The sequence below is a fragment of the Vombatus ursinus genome, unplaced genomic scaffold (genome assembly GCF_900497805.2).
Source record: "Vombatus ursinus unplaced genomic scaffold, bare-nosed wombat genome assembly UNPS02014810.1, whole genome shotgun sequence".
Lineage (NCBI taxonomy): Eukaryota > Metazoa > Chordata > Mammalia > Diprotodontia > Vombatidae > Vombatus > Vombatus ursinus.
This window is the reverse complement of record NW_020954588.1, coordinates 41,453,898-41,478,802: the sequence shown is the minus strand read 5'-3', so window position 1 is coordinate 41,478,802 and position 24,905 is coordinate 41,453,898. Positions and strand designations below refer to the sequence as shown.

The following is a 24,905-nucleotide window of genomic DNA, read 5'->3' as shown; positions in this document are numbered from 1 at the left end:
CTGACCACTGGGTCAGGGCTCTCTAAGCCAGGCCCCCTTCATTCTGCCGCCCCCTTCTGTTAATTGTCTGCCATGTATCCTGGCTAGAGCTCCTTCCTCCATATTTGTCTCCTTTTATACACCATTAGACTGTAAGCTCCTTGAGGGTAGGGACTGTCTTTTCCCTTTTTGGGTATTCCCAGGTCATTGCAGGTGCTCAATGAGTACTTATCGATTTAAAAGTTAAGCAAATAAGCAATAAACAAATAATCGATGGAAAAATCGATCGAGTTTGACAGGGGAAGAAACTGTCTCCAGGGCAGCTGCGGCGCCTCCGCAGGGCTCCAGGGGGAGCTGTGGCGCAGCACCGCCTCCCCGCCCCGCCCCCGCACGGGACTCCTCCCCTCCGGGCGCTCAAGCTCACGTGAGAGACTTCGGCACGTGACCGAAACCCGGCCGGCGCTAGGAGTCATGTGACAGGAGGCGACGGCGGCTGCGGCGGCTGTGCCATGGCAAAGGAGGGCGATGGGGAGCGAGCTCTGCTGGCGGCGGAGCCGGAGCTCCCGGAGCCCGAGCCCGGGCCCGGGGCCGAGGCCGAGGCCGAGGCCGGGTCGGTGTCCGGGGCCGGGGCCTCCCCGCTGTCTGCGCTCTGCGACCCGGCGCACCTGGCGCACCGGATAGTGGCGCTGGCCTTCATGTGCTTCCTGGGCTTCGGTGAGCGGAGCGGGCCGGGCCGGGCCGGGGAGCCGGGGGACTCCGGGGCGTTGAGGCGGGGCCTGGGCAGCTGAGGGGGCGGCTTCTGCGTCCTCCGGCCCCCGCTCTCCCCTCCCCCTTGGCAGGGCGGGAAGGGGAAGGTGCCCGGGTCGGGACAGGGAGGGGGGCGGGGGTCTGCGGGTGCTGGTGAGGACGCACCCGGGCTGGGCTGCGGGGCGATCAGAAAGGGGAAGGCGGGGGGTGATGGGGCCGGCGCGGCCTCCTCCGTGTGCCGGAGTCGGGCTGGGTGAGGAGGGGTCAGGACAGACCCCGCCGGGGGGCCTGGATGGGACCCCGGCAGAGGAGCCTCTGAGGAGACCCCGAGACCCGCCGACCCGAAGCGCGCCTGGCCGGGCCTGGGGGCCGGGGCGAGCCTCCCTTCGCCGCCGCCGCCTCTGCCTTCGCGCTTCCAGCCAGCCCGTGTTTCCAGCCTCCGCGCCGGTGCGTTAAGCGGAGCCTTCCAGGGAGTGTAAACTGAGACCCTGTGTATCGGCTTCTGCTCCCTCCAGGCAGCTACTTCTGCTATGATAACCCCGCCGCCCTGCAGATCCAGATTCAGGAGGTAAGGCTCCACTCCCACCTTGCTCCTTCCCTCTCATTGCCCCTGCTTATTCCGAAGGCCCATGGAGACCCTCGTAATTCGGGGGTCTGCCTTCCGCAGTGACAGTCGAGGTTATGTTTGCTTGTGTAGTCCTCAGATCCCGGAGAGGTAAGGAGACCTGCGGGTCTGGAGTCCCAGGCTGTTCTGGAACCCCCAGAGAACCGAAGTGACGGGGGACGGACACGTCCCCTGATGCATACCGTGCCTTAAAGACTCCCCATTACCCCCCGAGGAGGCATGGGAATGTTGGCAGCCATTGTCAGATCGAACCACGGGCTGCCTCTTACTTCTGCCTAAAAACCGCTTTCCCTGTCTGTGGGAGGGGAGTGGGATGGGCAGTTTTCCTCTTCTATTGAAGGCCAGGCTTTGGTTTGAGCGTGTTTCACCGGTGTGTTAATATAAGGGAGTCAGAGGGAAGAGCACAGAGGGAAGGCTCCGGATTCCTTCTTTGTGTCGTCTCTGCCTCTTGCATTTAGGTCTTGGGGGTGAGTGGGGTGGGAGGGGGGCACAGGAAAGGGCAGGCCTGTGCAGCCTGCCCCTGTAGCCGCTTATGGCCCGCTGGAACGCTGGAGGATGTCCAGGATGCGCCTGAAGTCCTTTGGTCTGCTGTAAGTGGCTCCAGGGCCGGGGTTGTGCAGGCCTGGCGTAGCAGGTGCTGGGATTTGCTGTGGTCCGAGTTGTGATGGGTGCCGGTGCCCATGTGTATCAACATATTAAAATCCATGGGTGACTCTCGCATTGGCCACACGTCCCGACTGGTTTTCACTCTTCAGGCCCTATTTAGGGTCGTAAAATTTGTAATTGGATGGATCTGGACCTTCTTAACAGAGACTGATTTCAAGATGAGGAGATACAAGGCCAGAGAACTTAGTGACTGAGCTGGAATTTGAAGCCAGACCTGGGTCTTCTGATCAAGTGTTCTTTTCCCTTGACCACATTGGATCTGGAGAACTTTGAGAGTGTGTGTGGGGTCCTTCTTGGACAGAGGAGAATCCTTATGGAGCTTTTCTTTGAGGGGCTGGTGGAGAGGAAGGATGGAGGCATGGCATTTTTTATTGTTTACTTTTTTTTTTAGGCAATTAGGGTTAAGTGACTTGCCGGGGGTCACACAGCTAGTAAGTGCCAGGTGTTTGGTCTGAGGCTGGATTTGAACTCAGGTCCTCCTGGCTTCAGGGCCGGTGCTCTATCCACCGCACCACCTAGCTGCCCTGGCGTGGCATTTTTTACAAATACCTATGCCAGAGATTTTTGGTAGGTAATTGCTTTGAGTAAGTTGCATAGGAACAGAAATGTGGCAAATTATGAAATTCTAACTGAATGCACTACTTAAAAACCTTTTTTGTTCTGTGTTTATGTAATAATAGCTGGCATTTATATACCGTTTCAAGGTTTGTAAAAAGCTTTACAGTGTATACAGTTATCCTTTCCACATCATGACTTACCTCATCATGGTTTGAATATGTCACAGGTTGACATAAGAAATTAAATGGGAATTTTGGGGGAGTGTTGTAGAAACCACAAACAGCACACAAAGTCCAGGAGATGAGTGACAGGAAAAGTTTAGAAACTCAGAAAGGCATAAAATATATGTATAGTATTGTATAATATTAACATAGTTTATCTTTTAATACCATAATAATTCAGGCTTCCTTTCTGGTATAAAAGGAAGGGGCAAAAAATTTTATGTGGATTTTCCAGATTGTGAGGGCACTGCGCCCCTAACTCCTGTGATGTGGAAGAGATAGCTGTACACACATATATGCGTGTATGTGTGTGTGTGTATGTAAACATATATGTGTGTGTATATATATGTAAACATATATATATATATGTGTGTGTGTGTGTGTGTATGTCTGATTTAATTCTCACCACAACCCTGTGAAATAGGTTCTATTAATAGCCCCATTTTACAGATCAGGAAACTGAGGTTGAGAGAATAAGTGACTTGCTCAGGGTCACTCAGCTAGTCAATGTCTGAGGCAGGATTTGAACTCAATGCTCTAACCACTGGGCTACTTCATTTCCTATCATATCTTTATATTTGTCATAATTTTGCTGCTCATTTGTAATTTTCCTGACACATTTGAAAACTTCATTCACTATTTGTCTCTTGCAAGTTTAAGTGGAGTAAAATGATTGTTTTTCTGCTTTTCCCCAGATTTTTTATATTTTTCATGGAAATTTGACTTTTGTATAGGGAAAGATTCATGGTCTGGGCCTTTAGGAGAGAAGGAACCTCTTTGCTTATGGCTGAAACACTGTGGGAGATGTTTCTCTGCACAGAAAAGTTAGATGGTCATGACCTGTTTGTTGCCAAGCTGTAGCCTAAAGTGTAACTGCTGACAATTTTTTGCATCTTTTCCATCTAGGATATGCAGATACCCACTGTGACCTTCATGCTTCTGTACTCCTGGTACTCTTGGCCCAATGTCATTCTTTGTTTCTTTGGTGGCTTTTTGATTGATCGAGTGTTTGGAATTCGGTAAGTCTGGTGGGACATGCTGGCTGAAGGAGGAGGTTAATGGCCTGTAACAGTCGTGATTGATGCCATTCAGGCTTTTCTGAAAAGTCATCGGGGCTGTATTCAGAACTGGTTGGTTTATGGTTTCATTATATTTCTCTGGAGTGGGTCTGAGCCTTTACTGTTCATTTCCTAAAGTGGTTTAAGGTAAGTTCATGCTCACTTTTATTCTTGCAAAGGACATTGCTGCTGAGGAATTAACCTTACTCACTTAGTGAACAGATTATGTGATGTGTGCTTTGTCTAGGGAGATGGCTGCCTTTTCCTTTATGTATTTGCTTTTTCTTGGGTAGTTATCATTACACTTCTACCAGAAGATGGGCAAGGTAGGAGAGAGCGTGAAATTCCAGTCAACCAGCTTTGCCAATTTTTAGATCTGGCCAAAATATGGGGGAAGGTTGATGCTACTTACCAGATTTTTTTTAACCTATATTTTTGCGTTTTATTCATGTTGATGAAGAAGCTAGATAAACCAGCACTGGCTGTAAGTTAGAGCCACAGGTCGACATAACGTGACATTTCAATGTCATCAAAGGTTGTGTGACTATTACAAAGTTTTGGGGTTACTTGGTTAACAAGCCTACCACTGTTATTACTGCATGTATGTTGCAGTAAGTGTGGTACTGGTCAGTAGAAACTTTTTGAAGTTTCATCTCATCATTTTGTTTAAGAAGTTAAGGTGAATTAAGTTAAAATTTGCTGTTCTCGAATCCTTTGGAATTTTCTGGAGAAATTTTTAAATATTTAAAATAATTGGTGTTTCTTCAAGAGAGTGGGAAGGTTGGCGGCAGTGAAAATTGAACTGAATTTTATAGACGTCTTGGTTATTGGATTATGGTAATTTGTTCTCAACTCTTTTCTTTCTAGGTGGGGCTCCATTATTTTTAGCCTCATTGTCTGTATTGGACAGGTAAGGAGGACTTGGTGAGGCCCTGGAATTCTTGCCCAAATCAATGAATTTTTAGAATGTCATGAATCCTTTTATACCCAGCCAGATGTGAGCTGTGGATGCAGGCCCTTGAGTAGTTGAGCCGAGTTATGTATCCATCAAAGCTGCCTTCGGTTTGGGCGAGTCAGTCTGATACTTGGATATTTGAATTACTGTAGTAAATTCCATGGGGTGGGCCGGGCCTGGCTGAGGGCTGGGCTGTGAGTCAGGGAGACCAGAGTTCACTGATCGCCTTTGACACTAGCTGTGTGAGTCTGGCACGTTGCTTAGATTCTCTGCCTTGGGGAATTTCCTAGGGCTTGGCTGCTGAGATGGTTGTGATAAACACTTGTGTTCCTGTAGAGGTGGGGGCATTTCTTCGTTCTGTGTGCTGCAGGTGGGCACCTGTACTTGTTGATGGATCGCTAAGCAATGTTTGTATTACAGGTCGTTTTTGCCATGGGTGCCCTAGTTAATGCTTTTTGGCTGATGCAGTTGGGCAGATTTGTATTTGGGTAAGTTAAGAGATCATTTCATTTATTCCTTAGTGGCTAATTATAATTTCCTGCTGTCAGTTTATTGAAAATTTTCCCTTTTTATATTTGTCAGTTTATTTCCTTTGAATTATGTAAAGCACATGAAACTTACCCACCAAGAAGGTCTTGAAGACCAAGAAGGAAACACAGCACCTGTAAATCCCTGTTCCCCTTTTTTCCTTAAAGAATAGGTGAAGTATTGCTGTGACTGCTTATCACGTGGGGTGTGAACATAAAGACAATCCTTGTAGTTCTTGCCCCCGTCCTGGCTGCAGTTAGCCATCTTTTCCTGCTAGAGATTTTATTGTACTGTCATGAGGCAGGAAGATATTAAGCCTTATTTGGAAGCCCAGGCCATTTGATTGTAGTCTGATCATTCACTGGGATTCACATGCAGGGGTGTTTGGTAAAGAGTTCCATCCTCGGGACTGGAGGTCTCTGTATTCCAAGACCATTGGAGGGATCAGTTGAGTTTGCATTTTTAAAAGCCTGCGTGTACCCAGCACTGGCAAAGGGGGGGGGAGGGTTCAACACCCACTAAGCACCTACCATGTGCAAAGCCCTGTTCAAGAGTACACAGACAAAACAATGGAACAGGACCTGCCCCCAGGGAGCTTATATTTTGCTGCAGATAACGCCACCTGCCCACATGTAAAGAAGAGGATTTTGCCAGCATGGGAAATGGTGTGTGGGAATCCTTTTCACCAGCGTGCCATCTTGTCTGTGGCTTCCCAGAGAGTTGCCTGATGCACAGAGAGGGACCGGCCCAGGACCCCAGAGCTAGTGGGTGAGGGTAGGGCTTCCCGACTCCCAGCGCCACACTGACAAGCTGGGCTACTTTTCTGCAACACGTGCAGATACGCAAATACAAAAAAACATGCGGTTGCACGTGGAGGGAGCATTAGGAAAGGCTTCCCCTGAGGGGTGGGCTGGGCTCGAGCTCTGAGTTCAAGGGGCAGTGAGTGGCTCAGTAGCTGATTGAACCAGAAGATGTAGAGGGGTGGGAATGGAGTAAGATGAGGTTAGTGAGGGAAGGGTTGGAGGAGGGTGGCCTGTGGCCTTTCTCTGGCTTTGCTTGGCCAGGTGTACAAATGAGACAGCTGATAAGTGACCAGAGAACAGTTCTAAGATTAGGTGAGGGAGTGAGATGATGGTGGAGGGAATGTGGGGGGGGGGATCGAAACTAAATGACGGTTCATCATGAGAAGGAAGTTAGGATGGGGTTGGATGAGACTTCAGAGGTCATTTAGTCCAAGCTCATTTCACAGATGAGAAAACTGAGGCCCAGTGATGAGCAGTGACCTGTAACATAGGCAGGGAGTACATTTAATTGAATTTGGAAATATTAGGGCAACATATGGGGTCCCCTACTTTTTTGTGATGAGGAGTTGATCTATTCTTCCCTGAAGCTGTAGAATTTGGGGAGAGAACAGAAGGTTTGCTGATGAACCCCTGGGTAGAGGGGTATGCAGTTTGGGGGGATGTTCTAACCTTGGGCCACATTCGTTATTAGCCTCTCAGGTACTGGAGAGGCCTAATGTTGGATAGCTCAAGGTGAGATCAGTCATTGGAGCACTGTGGCAGGAAGGACTGAGTATAAGATAAATAGATTGCTAGAAATGTTGCTAATTGCCTGTGCCCGTAACAACAATGTTTGTTAGCTGGACATGTGTGATTTCTTAGGCTGACTTGTAGAGGTTCAGGACCAGACAGTGCCCAAGGGAGCCACTACGTTTGGCTTCCGAACAAGAAAGAAAACAAAAGGGAAGAGAGAAGGAGGGGAATGGAGAGGAGGAGAGAAAAGAACATTTAAGGGTCCGGGCAGAGGTCGTGAAGACCAGTGAAGGTGATTGAGGTGATGAGTGAGCTGGTTGGCCTGCGTACTAAGGAGATTACTTTGGCAGATATCATGGAATATATGTGCATTGCAAAAGTCAGTCCATTAACAGCAGGAACACTTCAGTGCTGCAAGGACAGGTGACTTCACTGCAGTAGTAAGCACTCTGTGCATTGCTGTGGCCAGCCTTCTGTTAACCATCCTTTCTGGTAGCCTGGTCTTTGGGGGACAGATCTACAGGCCCAGAGACTCTGCCTTAAGAGCCGGTGGTTGTCTCCACGATGAGACACTGCGTTGGTGGAGCAGGGCTTCGAGGAAGGCTTCCGTTTGGGTTAGTAATGGCAAAAGGACAGAAACGAGAGACTGGAGAGAGGAATGAGATACGTGAAGGCCTGGGAGGGACGACGGGGTCATTGAGGAGCTGGAGTAGAAAGAGAGGGAGATCACCTCCAGTGTCGCAGGAGCAGTTTGCCACTACGTTTTCCTCGGTCCACATCACTGTTTCCCGTCTGTCTTTCTGGGTCAGTACTTCTGGTTTTGGCCCTCCTTCTTCTTCATTACTTCGGCCTACCACAGGGCTTCCTGTCTTCTGTTCCCAGTCTGTCCTCCAATTCATTCTTCACACACCTGCCAAAGTAATCTTCCTAATACACAAGTCTCATCATTTTTCTGTTGAAGAATCATGCTTATCAAAAGACACATATGTTCCTCAGCCTGGCTTTTATAAATGATTTTCTACCACAGAGGTGTTGAACTGGGCCAGCAGAACTCCCCAGGGCAGAATTAGATGATAGTGTAATTGGGAAATGTTTAACAAAATAAATAAAATACAACACAGCACAGGTAGTTTGCTTGTGGTTTTCTGAGTAGGTCTGTGCCCCTCTGCAGAGCCTGTCTCTTTGAGTTGGACCCCACTGCTGCCGGCCTGCACACTGCCTTTCCAGCTGTCCCCTAATCTTGTTTCCTGTCTTCTTGTCTCTGCCCTCACTGGCAGCCCTGCTTGAAATCATCTTCTGTCCCATCTCTGCCTTTTGGAAATCTTTCTGTTCTAAGAATTCTTCTTTGAGATCAACCCTATTCCCCTTTCCTCCTCAAATCATTCCTGCACCTGTCAGAACATTTCTGATGCACTTAGGTTGTGATTTGTGACCAGTGTAAGTGGACATTTACCTTAGCCTCACCCTACCCCATTCGTCTTTACATTCCTAATACTTTACAAGATGCATTGCATAGAGTTGGCATGTGATAAATGTTGAATTGAATGATTGATTTGCGTTTTCTTTTTTTAGGATTGGTGGGGAGTCCTTAGCAGTTGCACAAAATACCTATGCTGTGAGTTGGTTTAAGGGCAAAGAATTAAACCTGGTATTTGGACTCCAACTTAGCATGGCTAGAATTGTGAGTAGGACAATACACTTCCGATCTGTTGAATGTTTCGATGACAGTATTTCACACACTTTTTGCTCTGATTAGGTTGTGTTGCTCAAGTAGACTAGACAGTAAAGAAGTAGTTTTATTATCTTGTATTCTTTTTTAGGGTTTTATAGACAACACTCTGTGTGTGTGTGTGTGTGTGTATGTGTGTGAGAAGAGAGAGTGTGAGTGTGTGTTTCAATAAAGCTAGTAAATCATTAATAAATTTTTGATTTTTGTTTTGTTTGTTAAGTGTTATGTACACAAGCACACATATGAAGCTACTAACATTTGGCTTAAGAGAAATTTCTTTAGAAATTCTGCAGTATTTTAAATAGTTACTCGCTGTAATGTTTCACCATTTTTCACATATATAAAATATTGTACAATGTCAAGCTATGCAGTGTTAGAAGGACATTCCAGGTCATCCTGCTTGGTACAGGAATTCCCCTGGTGACATTTCTGACTTAATCATCTAATCTTTGTTGGATGAGAAGTTCTTTATTTTTGTGATAATTTATTAAGTTTTTCTTAAACAACTGTTTTTAAAAATTTAATTTAATTGTTCAGCTTTTATTTAGTATTTTATTTTTCCCCAGTTACACATAAAAACAATTTTCAACATTCGTTTTTAAAACTTTGATTTCCAAATTCTTTCTCTTCCTCCCTCCCCAGCCCCCCCCCCCCCCCCCCCCCCTTGAGAAAGCAAGCAATTTGATATAGGTTATACATGTGTAGTCATGCAAAACGTATCCATAATAGTCATGTTGTGGAAGAAAACATAGGCCAAAAAAAACCAACTCAAGAAAAATAAAGAAAGTAAAAAAAATACGTCATTCTGTATTCGGGACACCATCAGTTCTTTGTCTGGGGATGGATAAATTTTGTCATCCTAAGTCCTTCCGAGTTGTCTGGGATCATTGTATAGCTGAGAATAGCTAGGTCATTCACAGCTGGTCATCTTAAAGTACTGCTGTTACTTTGTGCACAGGACATTTCACTTTGCATCAGCCCATGCAAGTCTTTCTGAGAACATCCTGCTCCTCATTTCTTATAGTACAATTGTATTCCATCCTAATCACACGCCACAACTTATTCAACCATTCCCTAATTGATGGGTTTCCCCTCAATTTCTCATTCTTTACCCCCAGAAATGGGCTGCTATAAATATTTTTGTACATATAGGTCCTTTTCGTTTTTGTTTTTTCCCTTTTGGGAGATAGACCTCGTAGTGGTATTGCTGGGTCAAAGGGTATGCTTTGGGCATAGTTCCAAATTGCTTTATAGAATGGTTGAATCAGTTCACAGTTCCACCAGCAGTGTATTAGTGTCTCATTTTCCCCCACATCCCCTCCAACATTTGTCATTTTCCTTTGCTGTCCTATTAGTCAGTCTAATAGGTATGAGATAGTACCTCAGAATTGTTTTAATTTGCATTTCTCCAATTAATAGTGAGTTAGAGCATTTTTTTCATATGGTTGTAGATAGCTTTGATTACTTTATCTGAAAACTATTCATATCTTTTGATTATTTCTCAATTGGGGAATGGCTTTTTTCATAAATTTGACTCAGTTCTCTGTATGTTTGAGAAATGAGGCCTTCATCAGAGAAACTTGGTTCAAAAATTTTTTCACAGTTACTATTGCTAACTTCATGTTTCATCCTATGCCTCCCCCCCATTTATTCTAATCTTTCTCTCCTTTCACCCTGTCCCTCCTCAAAAGTATTTTGCTTCTGACTGCTCTCTCTCCCAATCTGCCCTCTCCTCTGTTCCCCCCTCCCCTTCCTTTTCTTATCACCTCCCTTCCTACTCTCCTGTAGGGCAAGATAGATTTCTGTACCCAGTGGAGTGTGTGTATTCCCTCTTTGAGCCAATTCTGATGAGAATAAGGTTCACTCCCTCTCCCTCTGCTCTTCCCTCTTCCCTTCCATGTAAAATCTAACAACTATTTTTTTAACTCAGAAATTCTGGTAACTTTATTACAAATCAATATATTTTCATTAACTAAAACATAATATATTGATTTTTTAAAAAAATTAAGCATTGTGAATTTGGTCTATCTTATGGATCTATTTGACATTTTCTCTTTGGCTTATAAGATAATTTATACATTTCATGTTACCCTGGGAAACTTAGCTTAGGCACTCAGCACCATGGGAGTTTTCTGGGCCTGTTTTATAGATGTAGTCCTGAATTACCTATTAGGAACTTGGTTCCCCATGGAAATAAATTGTAAACAGGTTAACAATAAAATAACATTTATGGTACTTGAAACAGTAATAGTTACAGGTAAAACAACAAAAAGTTTCATTAAGCTTTTACTTTAGGACACTCTTCAAGACACTCAACATTATATTCTCTTTTAAGTTGCCTTGAAATAAAAATTCAGCAGCAAGAGGAAAAAAGTCCATTATGGAATGCTAGAACTGTTTCTCCTGAAATGAATCCAAAAGTTAATCATTGTGAACTGCTCCTGGAAAACAAATAAACTGGTATTACTTATTCACCAAAAGTTCATGAAACAAATTATTTTGAAATTTTGGTGATTAATCATAGCATTCTCTTATCAAATGATTGGAGAACAACATTTCTCAGGCCAATTCACGTTAAAAAATTGTGCAAAGACTATTAATGCAAAGAAATAGAATACTTATTCAAATTGTGCACATTTAACTTTGTTAGAATTCAAGAAATTTGATTTGCTACATCAGCATATAGCAATGATTATGTTGATTCCGGACGGAAGTGTCAGAACAATGTAATCCGTGACAGCATCCTAAGAATGATTATTAAAATGAAATTGAGTCTCCAAAGTCTTCTCAATCAATAGTTATGTCTTAATTGGTTTCAATTTTAGTAGACTGTTCTTAAAAATAAAAAAGTGCAATAGTACTATGTGATTAGGGAAATATATCCAAATGTGTTTCTTACTTTAACCTCCGTAGCTATATTTTCATTGCTTGTTTCTTTAACTAAGATGTTGTAAAATTATTCTCTATCTGGCTGGTTGGTTAATACTAGATATAGTTAGCAAGTATAAAATTAGGCTATAAAATATTCAAAAAGGTATGCTTCTTTATAGCTTCTTAGGATATTAAATGATTTTTAAAAACTTAATATAATGGGATCTTGGTATGGTTAAAGACCATGAAACCAATTTTAAGGAGCATTTCCCAGAATTTTGAGATAAAAATGTCTATTCAGTACCAAATATTTATTTATAAACATATCTATAGGTTCAGCTGTTGTTTCAGAAGCTTCCATCTATGATTTTCTTTCAGTTGACCTGATTAGTCTTCCATATCAAGGCAAACCGTAGGTAACTGATTTGACCGAAATAAGTTCTGCCCTCAAAATATGGAGACCTGCTCTAAGTTAAAGGTGATTCAAATAATAGAAATGTGTTTTCTTGTTTAAGATTATATTCTACTTTTGAAATGATCCAATATATGAAAATTGAAATGGACCAGAAAAAACCACCTGCTTTTCAATTCACCGAAAGTTTTACAGTATTTCTTAGTGAATTTAAGAAGTAATTAGTTTATTAAATATTTTGATTGAGTAGAAATTTTAAGGAAAATACCAGATGCATAAAACAGGAATGACTTTATAAATAGATGGTATCTTAAGAACAATAGAAGTAATTATACTTTTTCCAAAGTACAGGCCATCTCAGTGAGAGACTATTCTGCCACATAAGTTACTAACTGGCTTAATAGGCCATTATCTCATCTGAAAGGCTAATCTAGACAGATCGTCTTTAGGCTATGAAGGAAGGATTGCAAGGTACTCTCTGGCATGGCTAACAGCTATTTTTAAAGAAAGTTCTTGGTTCTCTAGGACCTGAATGGTTCTCCTTGCAGTTTTCACCCTTTTGACCTCCTCCTACTACCTGGCTTCCAGTGGCTCTGGGGCCGTCACATGGTGGAGGATCCCTTGAAGCCTTTCTTCAAGGCCTCATTTCCGTGCATCGCTCCCCAGATGCGATGGTTTCCCGGCCCTTGCCCCTGTCTGGTCATTGTAGTGCTCAGAACTGATTTCCCCCCTTGCCCTTCCCACCTAGCGGGCTCTGGCCAGCTAGCTCCTTAGACTCACTAGTTCCTTCCTTGGACTAGCCATGATTCCGCGGGCCCTTTGGGCCGCTGAGTCGTCCTTCTGCCCCGTGTTATTGAGCTTCTGGTCAACCAGAACCTCACGGCTTCATGTAGTTTAGGTCAGCCAGGTGCTTTTGTAGCTGATTTAGAAAATGTCAGTGTTGGACTTCCTTTAAGTTGTTCCCCCATCAAAGCAGGAATAGGAGCAAAAAGAGGCCTGTGAAGCCCATAACGAGTTAAATCAGGTGACCGAGCCTCGCTGTGGACGGCCGGGGCCAGGGATGGAGGACGCACGTCACAAAGGTTGTCCCTGTTCTCTAAGCTTGGAACAAACAAGGAAAGTGTAGACTACACAGTGTAGGTCAGCTGTCCTGGGCGCGGCCTGCTGCCTGGGAGCCGGGGGAGTCTGAGAGTAGAGGGGAGGAGAAGGCAGAGCAGCTCACCCTTTACTTTACTTCCCGTTTGCTTTGCCAAGGAGGATGGTCCTTGGACTGGAGACAAGAGAAATGACCGGAGTGGAGTCCAGACTCAGGACACGAGAGGTGCTAAGAAGAAAGGTTCTTCTTACTGATCTTCATGAGGTCATGCCCCCAGTCCCAGACAGACTATCCTGGGAGCTGGATGTGATTGCTGAGCCAGTTGGGAATTGTTGAAAGATAGTGGGAAATGGGGGGTGGGGCAGGGATATTGCAGGATTTGAGAAGGGCACTTCCGGTCTTCAACCAGAAGAGAATGGAGTCTGCATCCTGGGGGCTGGTAAATAGAGTGTTTTTCCTGGCAAAATTCTAGAACTTTTTGTCCAGGGGAAGGTTAGTGAACATTTAAGGAAAGAATCGGTGTGGCTTCATGAAAGCTAGCTCATGCCAGGATACCCTTATTTTGTTTTTACAGGGTTACTGGGTGAGAAGATCAGGGTCAGGTCACAGATGTAGCTTACCAAGGTCTTACAAAGGCTTTGGCAGAATGTCTTGTACTGTCCCCCTGGACGAGATGGAAAGGTCTGGGCTGGATGATAGAAAGTAGGTGTGTTGGAAACTGGCTGAATGACGGGACCCAATGGTTTGGTATTGACTTGGAAGGGGAGCTCGTGGAGTGTCCCAGGGATCTGGTTTTGGTGCTGTGCTATTTGACATTGTTATCTGTTACTGAGATAATGGCAGGAAAGGGGCTTGTCAGATTTGTAGGTAGCACAAAAGTAGTAGTAACGTGGTAGTCAGGTTCTCAAAAGATCTTGTTGGGCTAGACTCTGGGACCCGGTCTGACAACATGAAATTTAAGAGTTAAATCTAAAGTCTTTTACACTTGGGTTTAAAAAAAAACCAAAAACCAGCTTCACATTCAGCAGTTTGATGTAGTGGCCCAGAGGCCAGTGTAATCGATGGCCTCACGAGCAGCCTCATGTCCAACTTAGGGAGGTGACGGTCCTGTGGGGCCCCGCCCTGGTTATTAGATGCAGTTCTGGGGGCCCCAGTGTAAGAAGAACATGGATAAGTCTCTAGCATCCAGGGAGGACGGCAGGATAAAAATGGTTGTCTTGAGATGATGCCATGGGGGAATTACTCAAAATGTACCAGCGGGGGGCAGCCTGGAAGAGACAGGTCTTGAGGTCTTGAGGCCCTCTCTTCTGCCTTCTGGTAGTAGAAGGAGGTCCCCTAGAAGAGGGCCCAGCCTCGTTCTGCTCAGCCCCTTAGGGCCGAGCTGCAGGCACCCGGTGGCGTTGCGGAGAGTCCAGTTGAAGATTGACATGAGGAACATCGCAGTGACTCACAGTGGCCTGCGCCTCAGGTTCCCTCTCACTGGATGACCGCTTGTGGAGCGCCTTGGAGAGCATCCTTCCTTGTGCAGCTCTGGGTCCTTGTGACCCTTTGTCTACTCTTAGAGGAATCATTCCCCAGGCCTCTGGAGGCCCTCTGGTCCTACCTCCTCCTCCTTTGGATGTGAAAACCACAGCTTGGGGGGGGTCCCGCAGGTGGGCCAGGCCTCCAGAGCTGGCTCTTGGTCCCTGGCCAGCCCACGCCTTGTGTTTGTGGCGAGTTTGAGAGCCTGTCATTTTCTCTTTAGTTGTTGGTGCATTTTACATCACACCTACCTTTCTCCATAGTTTTGCAATTTTATCAGAGCCTTTTCCGCTTTTTGTTAAGGTTTAGTTTAAGGGCCCCTTGCTTAGGCTGATAATTTTCTTCCCAATCATGAGCTTCATAATATTTATAGAAAAAGCAGAAGCTAAACCAAATTCCGTCTTGTGTCCTGACCAGCATCTCACAAGCCTCCTCACAGGCCTCGAGCTAGCTCCCCCAAGCCTTTCTTTTTAGGAAGTCGTGGCCTGCAGCCCAAGGAGGAAGAGACCTTGGAAATCACGGAGATGAGCTCCTATTTTATAGATGAGGAAGCAGGCCCAGAGAAACCCTGAGGTAGAAAGTCCTGGCTAGGAAACACAGTGGCTACACGGGGTATGGGTGTTTTCCCGGCTGCTGCTTCCCTTTCTTCCTGAATCTGCCCTAATGTCCTTATTTCAGTAGAAATGGGCATTGATTTTGCAGAGTCTTGGCAGACTAACACCTTTTTTGTGCCCTCTTGGATGCATTTAAGTTGGGCACAGGGCCTCTGTAGAAGGCAGCTAGGTGGCTCAGTGGGTAGGATGCTAGACCTGGAGTCAGGAAGACACGAGTTCAGATCCGGCCTCAGACACTTAACCAGCTGTGTGACCTTGAGTGAGTCACTTTACCTTTGTTTGCCTCAGTTTCCTCATCTGTAAAATGAGCTGGAGAAGGAAATGGCAAACCACTCCAGTATCTTTGCCGAGAAAACCCCAAATGGGGTCATGAAGAGTTGGACACAACTGAAATGACTGAACAACAACGGGGCCCTCTGTACCCCTGAGCGGCGTCTCTCCCAAGTAGTAGTTAGGAACACGCGTGCGCATGTGTGTGTGTGTGTGTGTGCGTGTGTGTGTGTGTGTGTGTGTGGTTTTTTTGGAGGAGGGTAAATTCTTGTGAGTGTCTCAGTGCTTCCTGTCCATGAAGAACCTCATTTCTTTGTCCAGTTCTGATAGTGCAGAGCAGAGGTGTCTAACACCTGCCTGAAATATTTAGTAAAATAAGTAAAACAACAGGAAAGCAGAGTGATAAATTCACCTTTTACAAGTCCGTGCCTGTGACCCTGGCAGGGTCCTCGGGCAGCATTTGGTGACCCTTCCCTCCCCTCTCCCCACCCCCCACCCCCCATTTGAGTGGACGCTCCTGGCCCAGGGGTCCTTCTCTCTTCTGTGTTAGGGTTCTTCTGCCCTCCGGCCGGAAGGACTTAGTGACCTTCTCTTTCCTTGGAATCCTGTTCTCTGTGCCCTCTTCCAGTGTGACTGCTCTGTCCTGCCCAGCCACTCCAGAGTTGAGGGCAGGGCCATTCCGGGGACCCTCTTGTTTTCTCTTCTCCCAGAGAGACCAGCTTGTGTTTCTAAGACGTGTTTGGCACCTGCCTCAGGCAGGAACACAGACAAAGCAAGTAATCTCCAAAGCATAGCAGCAGTTTTCTCAGTGTCTGTGCCCCTGAGCCCCTTTATAGATTCCCCTTCAGAAAGCATGAGGCCCCTCTTCCCCTCCCCCCACACCCCACCCCCCTGGCCAAACATGTCTCTTGTTGGGCTCCTGGTTATTTGGAGGCTCTTGAGAACAGTGTCTGTCGTCCAGCCAGCCCGGCTGGTCCTCCTGACTGTTTCATGTGTGTCTGAAGACGTGGTTATTGTTAATGATTGATAACGTGTAGTGCAATGTGTGGACAAATGGGAGGGGAGGGGTTGTGTGTTCAGATGTGGTCCTGGTGGCTGAGGCTGGGGGATTGCTCGGCCTGGGAGTTCCGAGCTGGAATGGGATAAGCTGATTGGGTGTCCCTGCCAAGTTTGACATTAATGTCTGTGGTGGACCCCTGCGAGAGGGTGGGTTAGCCCAGGTGGGAAATGGGGGCACGGCCCGGGCCTGGGTGTCACCCCTGCCTCACCGAAAGGGGGAGACCCAGTCTTTAAAAAAAAAAGGATAGAGCTTGGATAATCTCAAAACTTGTTTTGGCATGTATGAGCTGGCCTTCGTTGTAGACTCCTTGAATGCGTTCTTTGATTGGGGGCAAGAGCAGTCATTTCTGTTGTGGCATTCATGGCATGGGGCCGAAATCGAGGGAGAATGGCTTTGTTCTTGTCCTCGGGGACCTTCCAGTCTCAGGCAGCTTTATTGAAGGAGGATTTGTAGAAGAGTCATAGTGCACGCATTTCACACGGCAGCGATATCACTTTGCAGCGCGCTCACTGCTGCCATGCTTACATCTTAATTTTTTTCATCCCAACGAGTAGACAAAGATAAGCTTTTTAATAGGATGGCTTCCTTTGTAATGCATTTCTTTCATTCGTTCAGAAACGACGGCCCCAAGAAATATTATTGTATTTAGTCATAATTATTTGGTCAATGCAAGCTGGCAGCATCCCATTACAATGTGGCTTTTCTGATGGATGCAGACAGAATGCTAGTCACGTGATGTCCCTGGAAGCCCCTCTTAGCCTGGAGGGGAAGGCTTCGTGCTGTTTTTGTCTTCCAGCCCATTCTGCTGCTTAACCATTTATAAGAGGAGGCCCTTCATTGGGCTTAGGCACTTCTTCTCAAAGATGAGACTGACTTGTAACTCACACTCTTTGTTCAATAATCACATTGGGTTTTAACATCAGAAGCAGCATCATTGAACACTTGCTATTTGTTTGCTTTAGAAGATTTTGAACAAATGAAATCCCCTTGTGTGAATATTTCCACTTTGATGCAGTACAAACATTTGTCGTTTGCTAGTTGTTATTATCAGGGCAGGCCAGGGGGAGTTTTTCTCAATAATCTTTAAAAAGACCTAGAATAAAGTGTGTTTCTTTTGTTTTTAATTCTCCCCAAACTTACCTCTCTAAAATGTGCTTGGAAGAGAAATCAGAAATACTGATCACTGCTTTTATGGTTTAGCAGAACCTTACTTTGCTCCTGTCTCCTTTTTGTATTTTTAAAAGCTGGTATGACTGAAGACTCCCATTGGCTTCTTTTCATCTTTTAGGGAAGTACAGTGAACCTGAATGTCATGGGATGGCTGTATTCCAGGGTTGAAGGTTTGCTTGGTTACCCTGGTCACACGACGCTGGGCATCACACTTATGATTGGTTAGTACATCTTTGTCACTTCAAGAACATAGCAGAAGGGGTGCTGTTGGGGACATGAGAAGATACCAGGTCTACACTGCTCCTGCCGCTTCCTCACGGGATGACCAGACAGAGGTCGGGCCAGCTCTCTGACCTGTGTTTCCTCATCTGCAAAGCGGAGCTAATAATCCTGCCTTTGTCTCACTTGTAGGGGCTTCTGAGAAGTAAGGGATGGGCGTTTCCAGTACGTCCTTCCACCAGCTCCAGGCGTCCCAGAGACGGTTAGGGTCGTAGTGTGGGGGAGGGGGTGTATACAGCGAAGTACTTCCTTTGGGGATCAGTGGCTTTCACTTTCCAGTAGTCTGACACAGCACACTGACTGTGCTCTCTCCCCAGATGGTAACTGTTTTCTCCAGCCCCAAGTGGTGCAGGATTTTTGGCAGTGAAGGGACATAATGGTGTGGACAGCCTTACAGATGCTTTAAATTAAACCTCCTCAGAGATTTGCTAAGAGGACTTATTCTAAGGAGTCAGGCAAAGCTTGGATGCTACTCTGACCTTAGACCTCTAAGAACCGTGTAGGTTACCAGTTGGAGATGCTTTGGGGCCTAGCAAAGCCCTTGGGGACAGTTGACCCTCCTTCTTTCCTTTCCTTCAGTCACTCTAATACAACCTCAGTGCCGAACTCTCCCTGATGTGCTCAGGAAATCGGCGTTTTGATTGGAGGTAGAAGGCAGGTCTGGGCTGGCTGCAGGTGTTTCCACAGCGCAGTGAGGACTCCTAGTGGGGCCGCTGGGCTGGAGAGGCGAGTTCAGAGGTGGCCGGAGAAGGGCAGTGAAGGCTGACTTGGCCTGCTTTGCCTTTACTCGTGTTATCGGTTGTCATTAAAGGTGGAGGGATTGGGACTGGTGGCTTTAAGCCTGGGGCTTCCCTGAGGAGGCCTGCTTGTCTTGCTTGTTAGCCGCCTCCAGCCCCGGATCCAGCAGGGCTTCCCTGGCTCCGTCAGTTTGGCTGTTCAGGCCCTTCCAGGGTGATGGGGAGCTTCCTGTTGGAAGGGTGGTTAGTAGTGATTCCCTCAAAGCCCAGGGTTTCCTTTATGGAAGTCTAGCCCTGCTTTTAGGCACCTCACAATCTAGTCTGCAGATGTAAATTCTTGGCTTTTATTTCAGGGGGTGTAACGTGTATCTTTTCACTAATCTGTGCGTTGATTCTTGGCTACTTGGACTGGAGAGCTGAGCGAATCCTTCATAAAGAACAGGGAAAAACTGGTAAGCCTTGAACCCTGTATTTGGGGATTGTCAGTGGAGGTTTTTTGGGGGAGGCTGCTGAGTGGACTGCCCAAATTGGGGGCTTAATGCATGATGGGTTTTTGGTTTTAATTTCCAAAATCTATTTCCTGTTGTCTAAATGTTTTTCTTTCAAACCTGATTGAAACCTTATTATTAAGCTTTGTGTTTCTTGGAAATAGAATATTTGCAAAAAAATTATTGTAAAGGGGCTAACCTCACTTGAACGTTTCAGCTTCTCAGGCTGCCTCCATGCGTTTGAATCAGTCCACCAATATTCTGTTGGTAATTTTTTTGGCTCAGAGATGATTTAACTTCATGTGAAACTCAGCTAAATTATGAAAGAAATAAAATCCTAAGGGTAGAAGAAAACCCGTGATCCTTGCAAACTTAGCGCTGTTCTTGTTCCTCAGGGGAAGTTATCAGATTGACAGACATGAAGGACTTCTCGTTATCCCTGTGGCTCATATTTGTGATTTGTGCCTGTTACTATGTGGCCGTGTTCCCTTTTATTGGACTTGGCAAGTAAGCATCTTGGCCTCCTCGTGGGAGAGCCGGACCCTCTGTTTGTGCTTCTGGATTGGACACACACAGTACTTCAGTGGGAAGTCTTGCATTCCTAGATGTGGGTTATACACTTAGCTTGTGGAAAAAAGTGAAGATAAAAAAAATGCAAGCACCTGTTTGATGTGTAGATGATTTTATTAGCCTGGGGTTAGTGTTTGTAGGTAATTTTGAGAAAACCCTTTTTAATAGTGACTGGTGTAATTGATTCTGTTTAAATCTTAATTTCAGACTTAGTGTGTCACTTCTGTAGCTAGGAAGACTGCCATATTCAGCATTAATTAAATTAAACACCTTATTGTCACAGGGTCTACTTTGTCCAGTACTCTAGAAATGCAAAGATGAGCCAACACGTCCTTCCCTTCCCACTTCAGGCAGCTTCTAATGGGTGGGGAACCTGTGGCCTTGAGGCCGCACGTGGCCTTCAGGATCCTTAAGTATGGCCTTTTGTCAGAATCCAAATTTTACAAAACAAATTCTGTCAAATTTGGATTCAGTTAAAAGGCCACATTTAAGGGTCTGGAAGGCCACGTGTGGCCTCAAGGCCGCAGGTTCCTCACCCTTGTACTAGCCCTTTTCCATTAAATGGTCCCACAGATGACTTCAGTGGACCAGAAGGGGGGGTATGTTCCAAAGTGAATCCCAGAGAAAATGCTGTGAAAAAGTTGAAGTTGACCGCTCTTTCAGCTGGGCTGGGAACAGGGAGGATGGGCTGGCCTGGCTGGACATCTGTTTGACTAGAGCTGCAGCTTCTTGATCCTGTCTGGTCTTCCTGAGTTTCTCTCACGTCCTCATTTATGTGAACAGAGCAACTTTTGGCCTTGTGACTCTCGCATTTACATTATGGCTTAAAATAATTTCCTACAAAGGCTGACGTCATTATGAGGTAGAGAACCCAATTAGTGCAGTCCTTTGAATGTTAAATTCTTGTTTCCTGAAAATTTACAACTAATGTTTCAGAAGTGGTTGGGGAATTGATCAGTTTGTTTAATTCAGATAATTAGGTGTCACCCAAGTTTAGCCTATAGATTTCAAAATTCATATTCAATAGGCTTTGAAGACAGCCTCATTTTAAGCCAGTTTAGGAGCAGAGGCTCATGGAGTTTGAGATGGAAGGCGCTCTGGAGGCCTTAGAGGCCTTGGCGTGAGGCCCTGAGACTCAGCAAGGCGAGTAACTTGTTGGCCCAGTGCTAAAGGGAGGTGGGAAGGGGCAGTACCGGCCATTGGCACTCCTCTGGTGCCCCTCTGCCTCACCCTTAAATGTCATCATGTGGAAAACTTGTTATTCTAGTCTGACTTTTTTGACAAATGAAGTCTTTTCTAAAAAATGCTGTTTTCCATTTCTGTTTCCCAACTCCTTTCAATTTTAGGGTCTTCTTTATGGGGAAATTTAAAGTATCCACACAAGAAGCAAGTGCAATTAACAGGTATTGAATCAATCAAACATTTATTAATGCTAATGTTGGTGGTTATGGGGGATGCAAGAAAAGTGTGAAAAATGTGAGAGCATTTATTGCTTTTTTAAACTGAATAGTGTATGACACCCAGTGGTAGTGAGGACTGAGGTGATCCAGCTGTCCCTGGGGCTACCTACAGAGCCTCACGGCCCTGAAGGGGGAAAGGTGTGTGTGAGTGTGTGCACACACATGTGTTTATCTGTCTGTCTGATGGGGTTGGGGGGTGCCGAGGAACTTCTGACTGCCTGTGGTCGATTTGAGATTAGGTAAAGTGGAGATCTGCTTGGTTTGGCCTAGGCTGAGAAGTGTTTTTATTGCCTTTGATTCATTAGGTGTATTCTATTTTTTTCTACCCTCTCTCTCCTTCTGTGTTAGTATCGTGTACGTCCTCTCAGCTCCTCTGTCTCCCGTCTTCGGGCTGATGGTGGACAAAGCAGGCCGAAACATCTTCTGGGTTATGTGTGCGGTCGTGGCCACCATGGCTTCCCACATGATGCTGGCATTTACCTTCTGGAATCCGTGGATTGCCATGGTAATGTGTGAGCCCTGGGAGGATGCTTTCTGATTTCTGTAGGCACCTTTATAACTGTGGGTCAGAGTGAGATCGGTAGGCTGGAGAAGGCCTGCTCAGCAGTGTCTGTGTGAGTAGTGATTTCAGATGAGGCATGAACAGTTGGCTTCCTTTCTCTGTGGTCTGGTCTCTGCCGAGGCCTCCCCACAGCTCACAGTCTTTTCCTCTTCTCTGTTGATGAGCAGACTCTCCATGGAGGCTTTCCCCACATCTTCTCACGTCTCCCACGCTCTCCGTTCCCTCGTAGCTCAGGACTTCACCTCGTACTTAACTGAGAGATGAGAGACGCGTTGTCATGAGCTCCTCCTCCTCCTCCCCTTTTCCAAGTCTTGGTAACTCCAGTGCCTGGCACAATGTCGGGCACATGGGGCCTTCACAAATGGCCATCAGGTGCTTTTTGCTTCCGTGTCAAATTTATAATATTGAAGTGTGAAATGACCCGGTTAAGGATATATTCCAAACCAGCCACGTGGCCCAGTGGACACAGTGCTGGGCCTGGGGTCAGGAAGACCGGAGTTCCGATCTGGCCGTCCGACTGTGGGCAGGTCATTTACCTCCCCCAGTTTCCTCATCTGCAAAAATGAAAATAATGATAGCACTTATCTCCCCTGGTTGTCGTGAGGATCAGATGAGTTCATAAATGTTAAGCACTTAGCACGGTGCCTGGCACGTAACCAGCACTATGTAAATGTTAGCCACCACCACCACCACCACCATCATCATTATTAGTATTAGCTATAGTGAAGTGGAGGGAGAGAAACAGCATTTTAACCTTTCATAGGCCTACGTCTTTGCCTTGTTGTGAGAAACGGTAAAAGTCATGAGACGCAGTTCAAAAGAGCATTAAATTGTCTGTTCTGTCTTTTATTCTCAGTGGGTCCAAATGGTATCTTTGACTTTGAGGTAAGGTTTTTGTGTGGATCCAGGTGTTTTTAGAACAAGGAGGCTGAAGTGTTGGATTCTGAAATGTTAAGAGAGTAGTATAGTTAATATTAAGTCTAATATATGGGCCTCCACTCAGTGAGAGCTACTTTAAATTTTGGTTTTTGAAGTTAGGTTGAAAATAGGAATCTTATTTAGATGAAAAAACGACTCCATTCGTAGCTTTAGTTTTTGTGCTTATGAAGGAGAACTGATGTAATTGTCCCTAGTTATGTCAGGACTTGTCACGTGCTTAGAGCCTAGTGCTGATAATTCATATATAGCTCTGGCCTCCACATAGACCCAGTTAGCTCTGCTTAGTTGCTTAGCAGTGGGCTTACCTCCAGCCCTCAGTCAGCCCCTTTGTGGTGGTGCTTTTGGACACCAGGCCGGAAGGGTGAGGCTGTGTGGATGTCAGAGCAAATCCATCACGCTGCTTGGGATTCACAATTCCTGCGTTACTAACAGTGAGCTAAGCCACCTCTTCTGGGTTTAAGGGGGTGACGGGTCTTCAAGATGTGTTCTCACATGCTTTTTAATACAGATTTGGTATCAGTCTCAAATTATGCACGTATGGCTTCTTTATAATGTGGATTTTTAGACCTCGGTTGACTTTTAGTGTTGTTTTTTCTGGTTTGGAAAATGCCACAAAGAGAAGCAGAAGCCTTTTTATGAATGTCTGGGTTTAAAGGTTTCTTTTTCTGTTGCTGTTTCCCATAGTGTCTCCTTGGAATCTCCTATTCCCTGCTTGCCTGTGCATTGTGGCCAATGGTGGCTTTTGTTGTTCCAGAGCACCAGCTGGGGACCGCATACGGCTTGTAAGTATCCATCGCATGGAGCCCTGTCGGGGTTCTCTGGGGCCTGCTGCTGTACCTTAGTTTGTGATACGGGGTCCTTGGATGGTTCATGACTTAGATGTGCAGCTGGTAGGAAGAAAACCACACAAAACCCCACACAACTCCCCAACCACACATGGCTATGGCAGGTGACACCCCAGTGTTCTACGAGAAGCCGCGTGCCTGTTTGGGAGGAATGGCCAGCTCTAGGTCAGGGAAGTCGATGGGGGCCTCCTTGTGTGCTTTTAGAGCTGAAGGCAGAGCTCCCAAGAGAGGGCGACTGACCGGTGGCACCTGGGGCTGCCGAGAGCTTCTGTCGCTCACTGGCTGTTTCCCTGCCATTCTGGTGGAGCTGATGGGATGAGGCCGGTTGGGTGATAGAGTCGAGGGATTACTGTCTCCTGAAGATCCCGTGGTGGCGTCTGCCTCACTGTACTTTTATGTCAGGGGCAAGAACCTGCAGCCTTCTAGAAAGCAAGGCCCAGAACCAGTCCTTGGCGTCAGTATCACACCATTGGCCCCCACACTTACGCACATCCCAGTAGCCGATGTCCTTGATGACAATCCTGAGTCATCTAAGAAAAAATGAAATTATGGTCAGTGTACTCTGTTTAAGAAAGTGAGAAATAGGGGGCAGCTAGGTGGTGCAGTGGATAGAGCACTGGCCCTGGATTCAGGAGGGCCTGAGTTCAAATCTGGCCTCAGACACATAACACTTACTACCTTGTGACCCTGGGCAAGTCACTTAACCCCATTGCCTAGCCAAAAACACAAAAACAAAAACAAAAAACAAAAAAAACAAGAAAGTGAGAAATAGAAATATTTCCAAAAGTGTATTTCTTCATTTGTTCAGTTCCTGACCCCATGGACTTGTCCTTGGGGTTTTCTCGGCAAGACCGCTGGAGTGGTTTGCCATTTCCTTCTCCAGTGTGTCCCCATTTTACTGATGAGGAACTGAGGCAAATAGGGGTTAAGTGACTTGTCCAAGGTCACACAGCTAGTAAGTGTCTGAGGTCAGATTTGAACTGAGGTCTCCCTGATTCCAAGCCTAGTGCTCTATTGGCTTACACCACCTCACTGCCCCCTACTAATCCACAGCTCTCCTTAAAACCTGGCTGCCCAGGATTTTGAACTGCAGAGGTCTTACTGTTGTGTGATAAAAGTGTCAGTTAAAAAGATGTTTTTAAAAGCAGTCCATTTCATTTCGGCATACGTTTGAATGGTGACTATGTGAGTGCCTCTTTAACTGGGTTCCATGCTGACACCCTCAGGAAGTAGCAGCGGTGGCCTGGCTGCCCTCTCTTCATGGTTAGGGTGTCCCTCTGCCTCCACACTTCCCCGAGTAGCACAGCCCGTCCTGCACTCCCTCTTTCGCCCTCGGGCCTTCCTTCTTGGAGTTGCCAGGCCAGGCGCAGAAGACACACAGGCGCAGACAGACAGACAGACAGACAGACA

General features: G+C 46.1%; 1 protein-coding gene across 2 annotated transcripts in view; it reads left to right on the top strand.

Annotated features, from left to right (window-relative positions):
* The first annotated feature begins 589 nt into the window (after positions 1-589).
* The window catches only part of MFSD1 (major facilitator superfamily domain containing 1), a 31,171-nt gene continuing 6,855 nt past the window's right edge, over positions 590-24,905 (top strand). For both annotated transcript variants that reach the window (XM_027875956.1, XM_027875957.1), the window contains exons 1-12: positions 590-693; positions 1,242-1,294; positions 3,703-3,815; positions 4,722-4,764; positions 5,230-5,297; positions 8,445-8,553; positions 17,734-17,836; positions 18,985-19,083; positions 19,515-19,626; positions 21,036-21,092; positions 21,498-21,654; positions 23,335-23,432. In XM_027875956.1, coding sequence (XP_027731757.1) covers positions 675-693; positions 1,242-1,294; positions 3,703-3,815; positions 4,722-4,764; positions 5,230-5,297; positions 8,445-8,553; positions 17,734-17,836; positions 18,985-19,083; positions 19,515-19,626; positions 21,036-21,092; positions 21,498-21,654; positions 23,335-23,432 — 1,031 coding nt within the window. In that variant the 5' untranslated portion in view covers positions 590-674. The remainder of the gene's footprint in view (positions 694-1,241; positions 1,295-3,702; positions 3,816-4,721; positions 4,765-5,229; positions 5,298-8,444; positions 8,554-17,733; positions 17,837-18,984; positions 19,084-19,514; positions 19,627-21,035; positions 21,093-21,497; positions 21,655-23,334; positions 23,433-24,905) is intronic.